General features: G+C 41.6%; 1 protein-coding gene across 1 annotated transcript in view; it reads right to left on the minus strand.

The window, feature by feature from the left end:
• BLMH (bleomycin hydrolase) overlaps nucleotides 1-14451 on the minus strand; it is a 53067-nt gene that overhangs the window by 24191 nt on the left and 14425 nt on the right. Inside the window, exons 7-8 of the mRNA XM_044672902.1 lie at nucleotides 1081-1236; nucleotides 100-258 (exon numbers count right to left, since the gene is read on the minus strand). Coding sequence (XP_044528837.1) covers nucleotides 100-258; nucleotides 1081-1236 — 315 coding nt within the window. The remainder of the gene's footprint in view (nucleotides 1-99; nucleotides 259-1080; nucleotides 1237-14451) is intronic.

The following is a 14451-nucleotide window of genomic DNA, read 5'->3' on the forward strand; positions in this document are numbered from 1 at the left end:
TGCCCCTCTAAAAGGTTCACCACCCCTGTTCTAGACCAGAGAAGGAAAAGAGAGAAGATATATAGTCTACAGGGAGAGACACACAAGGTTAACACCCACCTCTCCATCTTTAATGGAGGCTGCAACCATTTTTTTCAAAAAGTCAACGGGCTGGTTGTTGTACAGAGTTTTTCGGCCACCAACCATATTGCTCAAGTATTCCACGGTGTACAGTCTGTTGTACTTATGCTGACTCCGAGGGTCATTCACCAGACAAATCTAAGGGGACAAGGACATTCTTGTCATAACATAAACCAAACTACGTCAAGAGTTAGGCCAGCCCATCCATTCCAGGCAAGCTACAAGCTTGTGTTAGCTACAAGCAATTCACTGCTCTGGCATAAATAACCCCAAAGTACACAGACATCATAACCACATAGGAAAGTAGGATACAAATTAATGAAAAGGAACATTAAAAGGAATAGAGAGCTCCCAGAAGTGGCTTTCAATTTGAAGAAAGAGATATGAGTCTGCTTTTTTTCAACTTGGACTCATGTGAGGATTCTACCTATTTAATTTGGGCAGTAACTTCCCCAAAATAATTCTTCTAAACAATAAGCCCTGGCTGTGAGATAGGGAGGCAAAGGCATCTCTTTCAGAAGCTTGTCCTCAAGTTACAGAGTAAGCTTGACATCTAGCTCTGAGGTCATAACTAGAACAGAAAAGAGGGCCAAGGCATGGGGAGAATCATCTTGCTAGGCAGGTGGGAAAGACATGCAAGAAGTAGAAAAGCTAGGGTGAATCACTGCTATCTCCGTGAGAGAGTCCACAATGATGAACCCAAGAGGGGGCCACTCTCAGCCCACAGTAAGAGAGGATTCCCCATTCATACTATTTTCAGCCTGGGAACAATTCCAGCTCTGAGTCAAAGGAGTATGTAGAGACAGAACTTGGGAAGGGCTTGACCACCAGAATTAAGTGTGGAATGTACTTCAAGAGTAAGTTAAAAAACAAGTCTCCTTCACATAAGGAGAGCTGAGCTTCTGGTCCTGTACCTGCCCTCTAGTCAATGGCCAGCCACTACTAGCAACAGTCCCCAACCTTGTCCTGCATATTGAAGAAAGGTTTGATATGTTCTCTGTAGAAATCCAAGGGTGAGATGGGTCCAATCTTATGGTAAGTCTTATCCTTATCTCGATACTCCCAGGTAAATTTCTCCGGTGGGGTGCCCAAGCAGATGCTGACCACTCGGAAGACCTAGCAGGGAGAAGAACAACAGATGAATGGCAGTCGGGAGGCAGCACCCCTCCTCACCACTGTGGGAAGCCCAAGGAATTTAAAGATTAAAATTCAAAACTAGACATTTTCAAGGACATTTTCAAGACAATTTCCCTCCAAAAAACAAGGTCCCAACTGGCCTTGGGTATGAACCAATTCTTGACATTTCAAATAAACCCTCTGAACAATGCTCTTTGGATTGTTAAATACATAACATCCAGAGTTTGCCTTGCCAATGTTTTCTAAGCCAAGAAAACTGGTCTCTCACCAGAATTGTGTCCCTGCCTCTATAAACAACAAATAATGATTTGTATTTTATAAAGGATTTCCTTCCCTCTAAACATCAGTTTCCCTTGATTATCCCAGGGTCCCCTAGTCTTAGAAACTCTAAACAGTTCTAATAGTTCAAGTGGTGCCCATTGGCCAAGGCTCATCCAAAAGGGTGTGTTTCTACTAATGATGCACAGCCTTTGACTTCTCCTCTGGACTCCCTAGAATCTACCTGGCATGGTTCCTCTCACTTGTTTTTGTTTTTTTTTTTCTTTAAACCCTTACCTTCCATCTTAGAATCAATACTGTGTGTTAGTTCCAAGGAAGAAGAGCAGTAAGGGCTAGGCAATGGGGTTAAGTCACTTGCCCAGGGTCACACAGCTAGGAAGTATCTGAAGCCAGATTTGAACCCAGAATCTCCCATCCCTGGGCCTGGCTCTCAGTCTACTGAGCCACCTAGCTGTCCCTCCCCTGCCCTCTACTTTCTAGAGAGGTATGAACAGAGACCTAAGGAGAGTATGGGATGGAAATTGGATCAGAACCAAGAATGAGACTGCCCAGACACCCCTCAATTTCATTCATCCTATTTTAGTGAAATGAGCAAAGTCTAATGTCTCCAGTGTAACTTGACTCAAGTTACAAAATCTAATATTTATCTTCTACCATCTCATCTCAGCTGTGGTCTTTTTCTCCAATTTACCACCAACTCTCATCTCTGCCCAACTCAACTGACTGCTTTAAATATCTGCCAGACCCACCACTTCTACCCATTTCCCATGGCGGGGACATTCATCTAGCCTCTCCTCACTTTCTTCCTTCATTGCTGGCCATGCACTAAGTTCTAGTCCTAAATGGCATTCAATTGAGCCCTTGACCATTCAGTGTCCTGACTATTTTCAGTTCTATAGATCTCTCCTCCCTGATGCAACTGTACCCTACATCAAACAGTACAATGTGGAGCACAAGGTAAGAACTTGGCATTTTTTTCAATGACCAGAGGTGTCCCTAACCTCAACCTTTTCCCCTTTTACTCCTACCACATCAGGAGAAACAACCATTTTCATCCTCTAATCTAAACTGTCCCATCTGGCTGATATCATTTTATTTATCCAACTTAATGAGATGTGATTGAGCAATGCAAACCCCCCACCATAACCCAGGCTGGCCTTCATCTCTCCCGAGTCAACCAAGTTTATTTCTCATTTCTATACATTTGCTTTTCTTGATTTCTTTCAGCCCAGCTGAAGTCCTGCCTCCTCCAAGAATCCTTCCCCACTCCTGTAGCCCATGCTCTCTTATGCAACCCTGGAGCTCTCACACTCAGGACCACATTTCTATTTCACTCCTGGCACAATGGAGGGTCATAGTAGGTATCCTACCAATACCTGATAAGACTATGACAGTTGTTTCATTCAACAGTCTGTGTTTGCTATGGCCCCTGGAACTGGGGTTTATATGGGGACTTTGCTTTCCTGCCTCATTATACATGTAAAATTTTCATAAAATCCAAGATTTAAAATTTTTTGAGAAAACATTTCAGGAAAAGAAGCTCGCTAACTCCTTGAATCAAGAAAATGAACTGTTTGGAGAAAGTGCCATAAAAAAACCTCCACTGCATCAGAAGATACAAAATGAACTTTGGGGTGTAACTGATTGAACTGAAGGGGGTTGAACACATTTATTCTGAATGTAAACTCTTATGTCAAAGGGGACTGCCCCCAATTGGCTTTTTGCCAAAGTGCCTAGCAAATATTGGTTTTGCTCTCTCTTTCTTCTATTTCCCTCTTACCTCTAACTATTATAGTTCCCTCTTAGAAAGTGCAATATGGTATGCACCTTTAGCTAGAAGATCTTTAGAGGTATAAGCTGGTTATGTTAAATGATTCATTGGGGAGACTAGTCTCCCAAAGAATCACAGGGGAGATTGTGAAAGGGAATTCTTTATTCTCTTTGTCTATTTTGAGTTAATCAATCAAGAAACCCCTACTTAACCCCTATTTAACACTTTGTTAACCATCAAGTAAGAGAATTCACAAGTCACTTACTTGGAGAGCTCAACCCACCAATCAGAGCCACATTTAGAGTGATAGGCTAGACATTTTCTCTATCCTCTTACATTTCTCTACTTTTCACTCTTTCCATCTCTTTGTAAATAAAAAGCTATTGAAAGTTATTTTGACTTGAGCTATAATATTTTTTAATCAGCAACTACAATATTACCTTAGAATTCTCATATTTTAGTCAAAACTCTTAATTTAATTCCTTACGTACAACAATACTCATTCTACATATCTGGCAATTTCCTCAAACCGAAACACATCACTTAAGCCCAGAGGTTCAGCTTCTCCTTCTCTACATACCTTAGTTGTACCTAGTATTCACATGCTGTCTCCTTAATATAAGCTCCTTGAGGACAAGGGCTGCTTCTGCCAGTCTTTCTATCTCCAGGGTTTAGCACAGCACTTGAAATATACAGGTGATCAATAGGCTACTAGACACTTGTTGACTCCCTGACTGTCTAATTGGTGCATTTCTGACTAAAACAATATGATATGAAGCTGGATCTGCCGAGACTCGGATCCAATATAGCATTATCATCATGGGCTGTGTGTAAATGAGAAGCAATGGACAATGAGTACTAAGTGCCGGTTTCTGAGGCATTTAGGTACCCCAGAAAGCCAGGCCTCAAGAGAGAAGGTCCTGGGTTCAAATCTTATCTCAGACACTTCCTAGCTATGTGATCCTGGACAAGTCACTTAACCCCCACTATGTAGCCCTTAATGCTCTTCTGGCTTGGCACCAATACTTGGCATCAATTCTAAGGCAGAAGATAAGGGTTAAAAAAAAGTGCCAGCTTCAGAATCATAAAAACCTGAGTACAAAACCCAACTCTAAACAAGGGAGAGTAATGAATGTTGGAGGGGATGTGGCAAAATTGGGACATTAATGCATGTTGGTGGAGTTGTGAACTGATCCAACCATTCTGGATGGCAATTTGGAACTATGCTCAAAGGGCGATAAAAGTCTGTCTACCTTTTGATCCAGCCATAGCACTGCTTGAATTATACCCCAAAGAGATAATAAGGAAAAAGACTTGTACAAAAATATTTATAGCCGTGCTCTATTGCAAAAAATTGGAAAATGAGAGTATGTCCTTCGTTTGGGGATGGCTGAACAAATTGTGGTATCTGTTGGGGATGGAATACTATTGTGCTCAAAGGAATAAAGAGCTGGAGGAATTCAAGAACTGGAGAGACCTCCAGGAATTGATGCAGAGTGAAAGGAGCAGAACTAGAAGAACGTTGTATACAGAGACTGATACACTGTGGTACAATCAAACATAAAGGACTTCTCTACTATCAACAATGCAAGGATCCAGAGCAAGGCCAAGGGACTTATGAGAAGGAAAACCAGCCACATTCAGAGGAAGAACTGTGGGAGAAGAAACACAGAAGAAAAACAACTGCTTGAACACATGGGCTGATGGGGATATTATTGGGGATGTAGACACTAAACAATAACTCTAGTCCAACTATCAATAATATGGAATTAGGTCTTGATCAACAATACATGTAAAACACAGTGGAATTGTGCATCAGCTAAGGGAGGTTAGGGGAGTTTGGGGGAGAGAGAAAGAACATGAAATATGTAACTATGGGAAAATATTCAAAATAAAAATTAAAAAAAAATCCAACTCTAATACAAACAGGTTGGGTCAGTCAAACAACAAGCATTTATTAAGCACCAAATGTTGTGCCAAATATCATGCCAAGTACTGAGGAAAGAAATGTAAGCAGAAAGAAAAAAAAAAGATCCCTCCCCTCAAAGAGCTTCCATTCTAAAGGTCTCCCATTATAATATAGAAAATATATAGGATAATATAGAAAAGGAAAATAAAGGTCCAGGACAAAGTAGTGAGATAGACATAGCTCTCACAAAGGAATGGTAGAGAAAGTCCAAAGTGGGTCTGGAATGGAATGAAGCATGAAGCGTGGTTGGCCAGGAAATCTCCTTAAGTAGGGGCTCTAGAGAAGCCATCCAGTAAGGAGAGGCCCAAAGGGGTAGAGTATAGTTTCAAATGATGAATTCCAAGGATGGAGTGAGCTTCCAGCATGAAGAGACTTCTGGGGCATGATAGAGATAAGAATAGAGCCTAGAAAGGAAAGAAATGTGACCCTGGGCAAGTCATTCATCCTCTCAGTGGTTCAGCCAACTCTTTTAAGTGGTCACTGCAGAAAATGTGCTCATCTCCATCGACAGACTCCTCACCAGCCTTTCCTTGGCCAAGGAAGTCACAAATTGGACTTATTAAACATGCCAATTCCAATTTTGCTCTTCTTTCTGGTAGTGAAGAGCATAGTGGCACCCACAATACACTAACATTTTTCTCTTATTCTAATAATAGTAACCAGTAGCAGCTGGGGAATTCTATTATTGGGTAGCCAAATCCCCTTTCCCTTGTTGTTGTTTTTTCAACTGTTCAACTATCTTCCCACCCCCACCCACTCACCCCCAGTTCTCCTTCTACAAGAAACCAAGCTGGCTTTAATGCCTCCATTTCAGAAAGGCAGATGCCATCCATGGGTTGGGTTGAGAACTGCCAATCTACCCACAATAATCCACCCTCCCTCTTGGTAGCAGTTAACCCTAATTTTGTTTAGTTAAAAAAAAATGCTGTAACTTCTGTGGTCTCCTCCCGTCTCTAGGGTGATTTTTATAGTGCTTGTGGGATATTTAAGAGGGATCTTTTGGCTCCAAGCAGTACTAATCTAAATCATCCTAGATAAAAGAAGCGCTCTCCAATTCCCTGTTCTATGGGCTTCCATAAGCCAGCTTCCTAGTGAGAGAGAGGCATTAAAAATCAATCTCCTTTGTCGTGCCAGAAGCCTGAGTGTGAAATATCCCTCTCTTAAATGCCATTCTGTGAAGACCATGTGTGCCTGGGCTTGAAATCCAAGGCAGGAGAGCAAGCAAGCAGCTAAAAGTCGGGAAAAAAAATCATTTGATTTGTGAATCCAATGTACATGTACAATGGATAAATGGATGGATAGTCAAAGGCATGAAACTTCTGAGAGATATGCAGGAAAAGCTCTCTCTGTTCCGACATCCATTGTACGCCATAGGCAGCAGGAGCCAGGATTAAAGGCATTTACTGATTAAGTGGGGGATGTTGGGAAGGCTGCTGAACCTGGAGATCCCCAGCATCATTCAGAAACCTCACGAAAAGGTAGGGTTTGTGTGCCCACAGCTTATGGGGGTTCACTCATCCTAAAATAAAAGATTGAATCCCAGAGAAACCACTGTTCTCTTTCATTTCATTTTGTTCTCCTTTTCTTTGGGGTTCCTTCCTTTACTAGGCTTGGCTAGCTGCTTTATGAGCCTGCACAGCTGGCCTTTGATGTTGGGCCAGACCACCTCTGAGTAGGCTTTAAAACAACAATTCTTATGGGTAAAGACAAGATGTGGGGGCATCCCCCGTTGGCCACCGAAGCTAAGCTGAGATCGTTATAGATAATGAACCCTGCTTAGTATTGGCACAGGACAGAAAAGGTGCCTTTACTCCAAGCCAAGGCTGAAATCAGTCAGCAAACACCTACTGTGCCCCTCAGTGCTAGGCAATGGAGATACAAAAGGAAAAGGAGCTTGCAGTCTTATGAGAGAAGACAATTTTTAATAGCTTAAAATAGTGCTAAGACTTTTGGGACACCCTGTGGGTTCAAAAGGATACCTATAGGTTTCAAAACAAAAGCAAGGGAATTGAGGAGAGGGGAGCTATGAAGGCACTGGGAGCCAAGGAGATCGGGAAAGCTGAAAGAGGAGACTTCTTGAAGCGCCTGTGATGTAGAGGACACCAATACCCGGGAACCCTGGACAAGGAAATAACAACTTAGAGCATTCATTAGAGCTGGATGTATTGGAGGGTGTGCATAAATTAGAGAGGTGTGGAATAAAAGGGGTTACTTCTCTTAACAACTTTTCATCAGCCCCACCGGTCACTGCAGTAGTTACAGTCAGCTCTTAATTATTCCAGAACCTTTATCTGTGGCAATTTACTAAGCCACTGGCCTGAATCAAAGACAGGAGACCTGGGTTCAAATCCCAGCCCTCCTGCTTCTTGTGCAATTTAGGGCAAGTCCCTTCGCCTCCACAGGTCTCAGCCATAAGATGAGGGGTTGGATTAGACCTAGCCTATGAGGCCCCTTCCAGTCCCAGGCCTCAAGAGAACACAAATTTGCCTGAAATATTTCTGACAATACCATGTGGAAAACATGATTGATTCTGCATTATCTATAGGGGCAAATGATGGCTTGCCTCATATTTAAAGAGCCTGGTAAGGTTTACAGAGCAACCTGTTCATTACCTGTTGTTGGGCAAAGCTAGTAGTCATTCTCCTTCCCTGTAAATGAGGAGCTGAAGGCTCAGACTTGGAAACCGAGAAACTGAGCTTCAACCTCAGGCTTCCGACTACTAATTCAGGGCTTAGTCCACTACCCCATCCTGCTAAAAGGAGTGTGTAGAACACAAAGATCAACCGTCACAGAGAAGATCATGGATTCCTATTTTTTTGGACCCACACAAATTACAGGTGTTGACCTAAGCTTTAAACTGGAGTGGGGGGGGGGGGGAGAAGGACCTATTGAGAAAGGGCCAACACCAGGAACCCAGCCCTTCTTAAATTCCCTTCTGGCCTCCTATTCTGCTCCAAAGTCTCTCTGAATTCACTGAGTCAGTCTTGCCTAAAACCACCACACTTGACTATTATAGGTCCTCTGAGGCCCACTAACCTTAACAAATAGGGCAAGTAGAGAGCTCAAGTGGAGAGAGAGCCAGGCCTAGAGACAGAAAATCCTGGGTTCAAATCTGGCCTCAAACACTTCCTAGCTGGGTGACCCTGGGCAAGTCACTTAACCCTAATTGTCTAGCTTTTATCACTAGTCTGCTTTGGAACTGATACTCAGTACCAATTCTAAGACAAAGGCATTGATTAGGAAAAAATCTTTTTCTCTTGATCTCTGTCAAGATAAAGATAATTTTTTTCAAAGGATTTTTTTTGCAAACTAAAGGATAATAAAAAATATACATAAAATTAACAAGTACAGCGAGTTCAGGTTGGGCCCCCAGTTAATTTGACTTTGAACATTCAGCATTCTCACTCCCACTTCTGGTACTTATCCTAGAGCCTCCTTTTTATACTTTCAGCCTTCTTTCCACTTCCTTATTTAGTCCTCTTCTCTGTGCATAAGCTGAGGCAGAAACTCGGGCAGACAGAGAGAAGGAATACAAAAGGGATAAAACTGGACCCAGCTATAGTCAGTTGTCTTTCCCTTCCTCTAACAGCCTGTGATAGGACTAGGACACATCATTCCTAGAAACCAAGTTCAGCAGGAGCATCACCCAGAAACACAGCATCCTGGAACCTCAGTTTTCTAGTCAGAATTATGTAATCAATTGTGGTCTCAATTCAGGTTTCTGTAGCCATCTTTAAAACTCACAATTAAGCAAGGTTTTTTTCAAGATAGCACAATTGACAAAAGTACTAGGCTTAGAAATCAGGAAGACCTGAGTTCAAAACTTTCCTAGGACATTAACTGGCTAGGTAACTCTGAGAAAGCCCTTGCCCTTTCTTAGCCCATTTTCTCATCTGTAAAATGGAGATATTACCAGTAGGCCCCACTTCACATTGGAGTTGTGAGGATCAAATGAGATGACGAATACAAAATGTTTTGTAAATGTTAAAATGTTATAAATGTTATATCAATGTTAGTTATATGAGATTTTCCCATTAAGTGGGGAATAGTTGAACAAGTTCTCTAATGAATGTGATGGAGTACTACAGAGCTGTAAGAAACCTGGGAAGGCTTATATGAACTGATGCAAAGTGAAGAAAAGAGCAGATCCAATATGATAATGATTAACTTTAAAAGATTCAGTAACTCTAATGAATGACCCAGAACAATTCCAAAGGGCATATTGCCCACCTCTGACCAGACTGAAGTATATTATCTTATTCAACATGGCTAATGGGGAAAATTTTGTTTTGTATGTCTAAATATATCTGTAATGGACTTGACTTTCTTGACTTCTCAATGAGAAGACAGAGGAGGAAAGGAAAAAATTTGGAACTGAAAAGGAAATTTTTAAATAAAGTTTGCTTAGAACTTTATAGATAGCATCTCCTTTCATCCCCACGACAATCCTGAAAGTTAAATGCTATTATTATCCCCATTTTATAGGTGAGGAAACTAAGTCAGAGAAGTTATAAGTAACTTTCTCAGGGTCACATTTTTTCTCAGGAAGTGTCTGAGGCTGAATGTGAACTCAAGTCTTCCTGACTCCAGGCCTTGTAACACCTAGATGTAAGTCATTTAATTCTTTGAGATTCCATTTCTTCATCTGGAAAATAAGGAGAATGATCTCTATTCTTCCCAGAATCCCTAGTTTCTTTCAAAATTTGGTTCAAATGCCACCTTTCTTCATTCTCCCAGGTACAGATGCCTTTCCACACAAAGTTCCATTGGATTTATTTTGCATATAAAGGTAAGTGGGAAAAACAAGGGCAGCTATGTGGCACAATGGATAGAACACTGAGCTTGGAATTGGGAAGACTCATCTTCCTGAGTTCAAATATGGCCTTAGACACTTACTAACATGTGATCCTGGCCAAGTCACTTAACCCTGTTTGCCTCAGTTTCCCCATCTGTCAGATGAGGTAAAGAGAATGGCAAACTTCTCCAGTATCTCTACCAAGAAAACCCAAAGTAAGACATGACTGAAAAGACTACAACAACAACAAAAATATGCAAACACTATCTTCCACAGACAACTTAAGCTTCCTGAATGGAGGGACTGTTTTCTGCTCTGCCCTGTATTCTCAATGCCTAACACTGTTTGGTGCACACAGTGGTCACTTACTAAGTGCTTACTGATGCCCTGATACCTTGCAAAGTTGTAAGAATCAAATGAGATAATGTATATTGAGCATTCTGTAACTGTAATGTGTGAGGCAAATCTAAGCTACCAGTAATAAGCTAAAATCTATCAAAAGAGCTGAGAAATACACAGGAGACTATAAATGGAAAAGTGACTCCTGGTAAAAGCGGAGGGACAGAGGTCCTCAGCAGAGTCGGGGAAGGAGCTGCTAACATGACTACAAGTTGTTTTTCCACTTGAGTGTTATCTCTGGGCAGCCTGACAATGGAACACAAATACTCCCTCCCTTGAAAAGAGCTGAGCCTGGCAGCACTCACACTGTGTATAGGATAATATGAGCTAAGCTGAGGGGAGGGAGAGAAGAACAAAAAGGATGAAAATGAACTCTGTTGGGCTGGAAGCCCTGGGGTGAATCGGGGAGGCTGCTCAAAGGTTAGCACCACCACCTCTCCTCAAATCAGCCTGGAAACTGCATCCTGCTCGTCTCCATTTGGGGACACTAAAGTCTTAGGGGCATAGGGAGAGAGAAGAGACAGAGAAGAAGAGAGAGAGAGAAATTAGGGAAGAGGTAAATACACTGATTTCTAATGCTAACTTTTGCTTAAGATTGGCACTGGTCCACTGGCACCCTGCCTGTTGGAACCAATGCCATGTTACTTGGACACAGTATCTATTTACAGCCGCCCCTGTATCCAATCTGCTGACACTGCCATTTAGAGGCTGAGCAAAGAAGCTGCTTTATCAACACCCCCAATTCTGTGGAGCTGGTGAGGTCTTAGGGTGGGAGCTTATTTCTAAGACCTAAAAATTTTCAGATCTGGTGAGGGGGGATGACACAACAACCTCAGCCAAAGGCCTTAGCCTAGCAACTCCCCAAGACAGTCACAAATTATTTTAAAAGATTAGCACCCAGGTACACGTTCTGCTACAAAGTGCTTTACGATACTGGGCATTAATCAAGTTTCTGTCGATTCAAACATACCTGAAGTGGACAATGAGAGTTTTCTACCTGATAAGTCATATGGCAAAGAGCTGCCCCTAAATAGGTCATCTAAACTTGATCTTACTTCTGCCCCACCTCCCCAATAATACATTCTTTACAGTAAGGCCCAGCCAGATGGGAAACAAAATCCATCCTACTGGCAGCTGGAAAGGAAGTCTATTTACTTAGTTTCTGGCGAAGACTTAAAACCAATCCATAACTTCAGATGTATTCATTTCTTTTATGCTATCCTTTTATTAATTATCCAGACTGCCAAAAGTTAAACTATATATAACAGAGTGGTCATTTGGATTAAAAATTTGGATTAGCACTTGTTTTAGCAAAAGAATGGATCCAGAATTCAGCTTTCTGAAACAGACATTTTCATCTTCAGCACCACCATCATCACTAGCATTTATACAATGCTTTAAGCTTTACAAAGCATTTCACAAATATGATCTTGTGTTTATTATCTCATGTTTATTGTTATCTGAGAAGTAGGTTGTTATTATACTCATTTTACAGATGAGGAAACTGAGGCAGACAGAGAGGCTAAGTGACTTGTCCAGAGTCACACATCTAGTGACTGAGGCTTCATTTGAACTTCTTGACTTCAGGTCTAAAGCTTAATCCACTGAGTCTCTAGTGCCCTAGAGAAAGTTTCCTTTTTTTTTTTTTTTCCCCAGAAGAGATTATGATACACTCTGTGTTAATAATGCTAACTCTAAACTATGAATTTAATAAACCAAAGCCTGAATAAGCTTTTATTATCCCATTCTGCTCTCTTGTGGGCAACTGCTGTAGTGTTACTTGCTTTTTCGAAAATGGTCTACACACTCTATTCCTTAGGACAAGGGCCAAGTCATGTACATAGTGAAAAAGCCTGATGAGAGCTATGGCAAAGATCAAAATGGCATTCCTCTGTACTTGACCTTTAACTCCTCCCTATTCCCACTCCCTCAATCCCGCATACACCCAACAAGTTCTGTCTGTGTTGCCAAAATCTGAGCTGAAGAATTGTGGAATGAGGAAGGTGAGAGAAAATGAGAATGTGCAGAGACAAAGATGTAAAAGAGAGGGAAACTGTGTCCTAAACTCAACAAAAATGGAATCTTTTTCACAAGCAACATCACAGAAAGCTCTTCCTTGGGAACTTTGGGGACTCCAGGTCAAGCGTTGTAGGCCCTTAGAAACTATGAGAAGTAAAATATTAACAGCAGTTGAGAACCCTGCTGGTAGACTCGGAACAGAAGAAGCCCTAGTTTGCAGGAATGGGACAGAAGAGAAGGGAAGGGAGGTAAGGTGGAAGGTGTTAACGATGGCTTCTGGTTAGCCACCCCAATGAGTGGGTAGAAATGTTGTTGGTGCCCAGAAATGGGACTTCCCAAGGAGACAGAAAAGCATCAGGAAAAAGGCAGGATAAGTCAATCGATCAAGAATTTGGTGCAAGGTGCCAGGCCCTAGGAATACAGATAAAATGAAGGAAATACTCCCCACTCCCAAGGAGCCTTCACTCTAACTAGGCAGGACATAACCAATGCTAAGAGGGCTGGTATAGATAAGTAGCAGAGAAGGAAGAATCTGGGCAGGGGAACTGAAAGGAGAAAGGCAAAGAGTCAGCCTTAAGGCCAGCACTGGAATGACTGAGAGTAAGAGAAAAGACCTACCAAGAAGCCTGGCAAGTGGAAGCTCCCAGAACCACCTTCTGTGTTGTGGAAAGAAGCCCACATGGAAAAGCTATGAAATGACCTATCACAACTCCAGAGAATCCATGATGCAACTTGCCACCCACCTCCTATAGAGGTGATAATGGATTACAGGTGTGGAATGAGACATCTTTTCAATATGGACAATGAAGGAATTGTTTTGCTTAAATATTTATAGTTGTCGCAAGAATTTTGTTTTTCTTTTTTTCCCTTCTAAATGGGGAGGGGTGAGGTATGAGAGGAAGAAAAAGAAAATAGATTTTTGAATTGCAAAAATTTTAAATTAAATTTATAAAAATTTAATAGGTACAGAAATCACATAAATAGGTCCTATCTTGAGAACAGAGAAATATTATGGGAATTTGTTGTTGAATCACTTGCTGCAGAGAATTCAGTATGAAATATATGTACCATGGACCCTTTCCATGGGGGTTTTATTTCTCAAGCGCCACTGGAAAACACATCTCCATTTACTATATGCATTTCTAAATTTTTCATTAAAAAAAGAAATTAGGACATGAAATTTGAATAATGGATAAAAAACACTACTTTGCTCTTTGTCTCTCAGACTAAAATAACTACAGAGTGCCCCCTAAAGCTTGGACAGGGTAGTTTTAGAGTAATTAAGGAGAAATAAAAGGTTCTCTGCCTTTCTCCCAAGGGCAAAGGGAACAAGCATTTATTACGTGCTTACTATGTGCCTGGCACAGTACTATGTGCTTTACAAATATTACCTCATTCTCATCCTGAAATTGCTATTAATTGGCTTCTCTGCACAGTGCAAAATTATATTTACAGGGACAAAAATGCATGTTCATCACAATGGCCCTGGGGCTCTCCGAGGCCCTAAAGTGACTTGTATATCTTTAAGTTAAGATTCACCAAAGCCCAGATTAAGTGTTAAGTTAGTGCTAAATCTGTTTTTTATTATATCCTAGGCCTAACCCCTATGTGCATCCCTGAAGGGTCCCTTTCTCCTAGGTGAAACTAACCAGGACAACTGAATTCGCTGCACCACTTCCATAGCTGTGGGGTGGTCTTGGAGGCAGCTACCACAAGCACTCACAGAAACAGAAACAAAAGGTTGTCAGGAGTTATATAGAGGACACAGGGGACCCTGGAGGTCAGGAATAGCTCAAGAAGGAAGCGGAAGAGAAGGCACATAGGTTAGCTGGAAACAATTCACCATAGAGACTGGTCAGGGGAGTCTGATTATTGTTAGCCACAAGAGATGATAGAAGTTGAACACAGAGCCTTAAAAAGGGGGTTGGGAGTGGGAACCCAGGACGTTAATAATCCAGTTAA

This window comes from Gracilinanus agilis, chromosome 4 (genome assembly GCF_016433145.1).
Source record: "Gracilinanus agilis isolate LMUSP501 chromosome 4, AgileGrace, whole genome shotgun sequence".
Classification (NCBI taxonomy): domain Eukaryota; kingdom Metazoa; phylum Chordata; class Mammalia; order Didelphimorphia; family Didelphidae; genus Gracilinanus; species Gracilinanus agilis.